The sequence below is a fragment of the Camelina sativa genome, chromosome 5, assembly GCF_000633955.1.
Source record: "Camelina sativa cultivar DH55 chromosome 5, Cs, whole genome shotgun sequence".
NCBI classification, from domain to species: domain Eukaryota; kingdom Viridiplantae; phylum Streptophyta; class Magnoliopsida; order Brassicales; family Brassicaceae; genus Camelina; species Camelina sativa.
Window position 1 is genome coordinate 12,327,985 of NC_025689.1, and position 1,226 is coordinate 12,329,210.

At 39.9% G+C, this 1,226-nt stretch overlaps 1 protein-coding gene across 1 annotated transcript in view; it reads left to right on the forward strand.

Moving 5' to 3' along the window:
* The window catches only part of LOC104786660 (ubiquitin-activating enzyme E1 1), a gene marked incomplete in the record, with an annotated part of 12,407 nt that overhangs the window by 3,042 nt on the left and 8,139 nt on the right, over positions 1–1,226 (forward strand). Inside the window, 1 exon segment of the mRNA XM_010512107.2 lies at positions 774–1,226. Coding sequence (XP_010510409.1) covers positions 774–1,226 — 453 coding nt within the window.

A 1,226-nucleotide genomic window follows, 5' to 3' on the forward strand; every position in this document is an offset into this window, starting at 1 on the left:
CCTGGGGATTTTCTATTTAGTGATTTCTCTAAGTTTGATCGGCCTCCACTCCTTCACTTAGCATTCCAGGCACTTGATCATTTTAAATCTGAAGCTGGCAGATTTCCTGTCGCTGGCTCAGAAGAAGACGCTCAGAAGCTTATATCGATTGCCACAGCCATCAATACCGGGCAGGGTGATTTAAAGGTGGATAATGTTGACCAGAAGCTTCTACGACACTTCTCCTTTGGAGCCAAGGCTGTCCTGAATCCCATGGCTGCAATGTTTGGTGGTATTGTTGGACAGGAGGTTGTTAAAGCTTGCTCTGGAAAATTTCATCCTCTCTTCCAGGTTATATCTCTTTTCCATAACACTTGTGGGAACACATATATTGTCTTTGCATGCCAAGTTCCCTGTTCGAATTAAGAATTTTAAACACAAGAAATAAAACCCAAAGCTCTCTTTATTAAAACTAAATCGAACTAACAAGAGCGGAAGTTGAAAAACACCCAAGAATAAGACCAAAGCTCTCTTCATATATAGGTATATATATATCAGAAGGTAAAAGAAAGCTGTTTAGATAAAGTGATAAAGAAATTGAATCCCCAATAGTTTTCTAAAGCAAGAAATAGATATCCTAATGAAAAAAAGGAACACTAACTGTTAAACTGCTTCCCTTTTTCTAATGTTTATTTTCCTAGAAGATACAGCTGCTTACTCTTTTTTTTGCAAATGCATAGTTTGTATAGTTTCGTAAAATAATCTAATGTTGAACTTTTCCATTTTTCTATCAGTTCTTCTACTTTGATTCAGTGGAGTCACTCCCCACTGAACCTCTGGATTCAAGTGACTTTGCGCCAAGGAACAGCCGGTACGATGCCCAAATATCTGTATTTGGGGCCAAATTCCAGAAGAAACTCGAAGATGCTAAAGTTTTTACAGTAGGGTCTGGTGCACTTGGATGTGAGTTTTTGAAAAATATGGCTCTGATGGGGGTGTCTTGTGGAAACCAAGGGAAGCTGACAGTGACAGATGATGATATTATTGAGAAAAGTAATCTCAGTCGTCAATTTCTATTCCGTGACTGGAACATTGGACAGGCTAAATCCACAGTTGCTGCTTCTGCTGCTGCAGCTATAAATCCCCGCTTCAACATTGAGGCCCTGCAAAACCGTGTTGGCGCTGAGACTGAGAATGTATTTGATGATGCCTTTTGGGAGAACTTGACTGTTGTCGTGAATGCACTG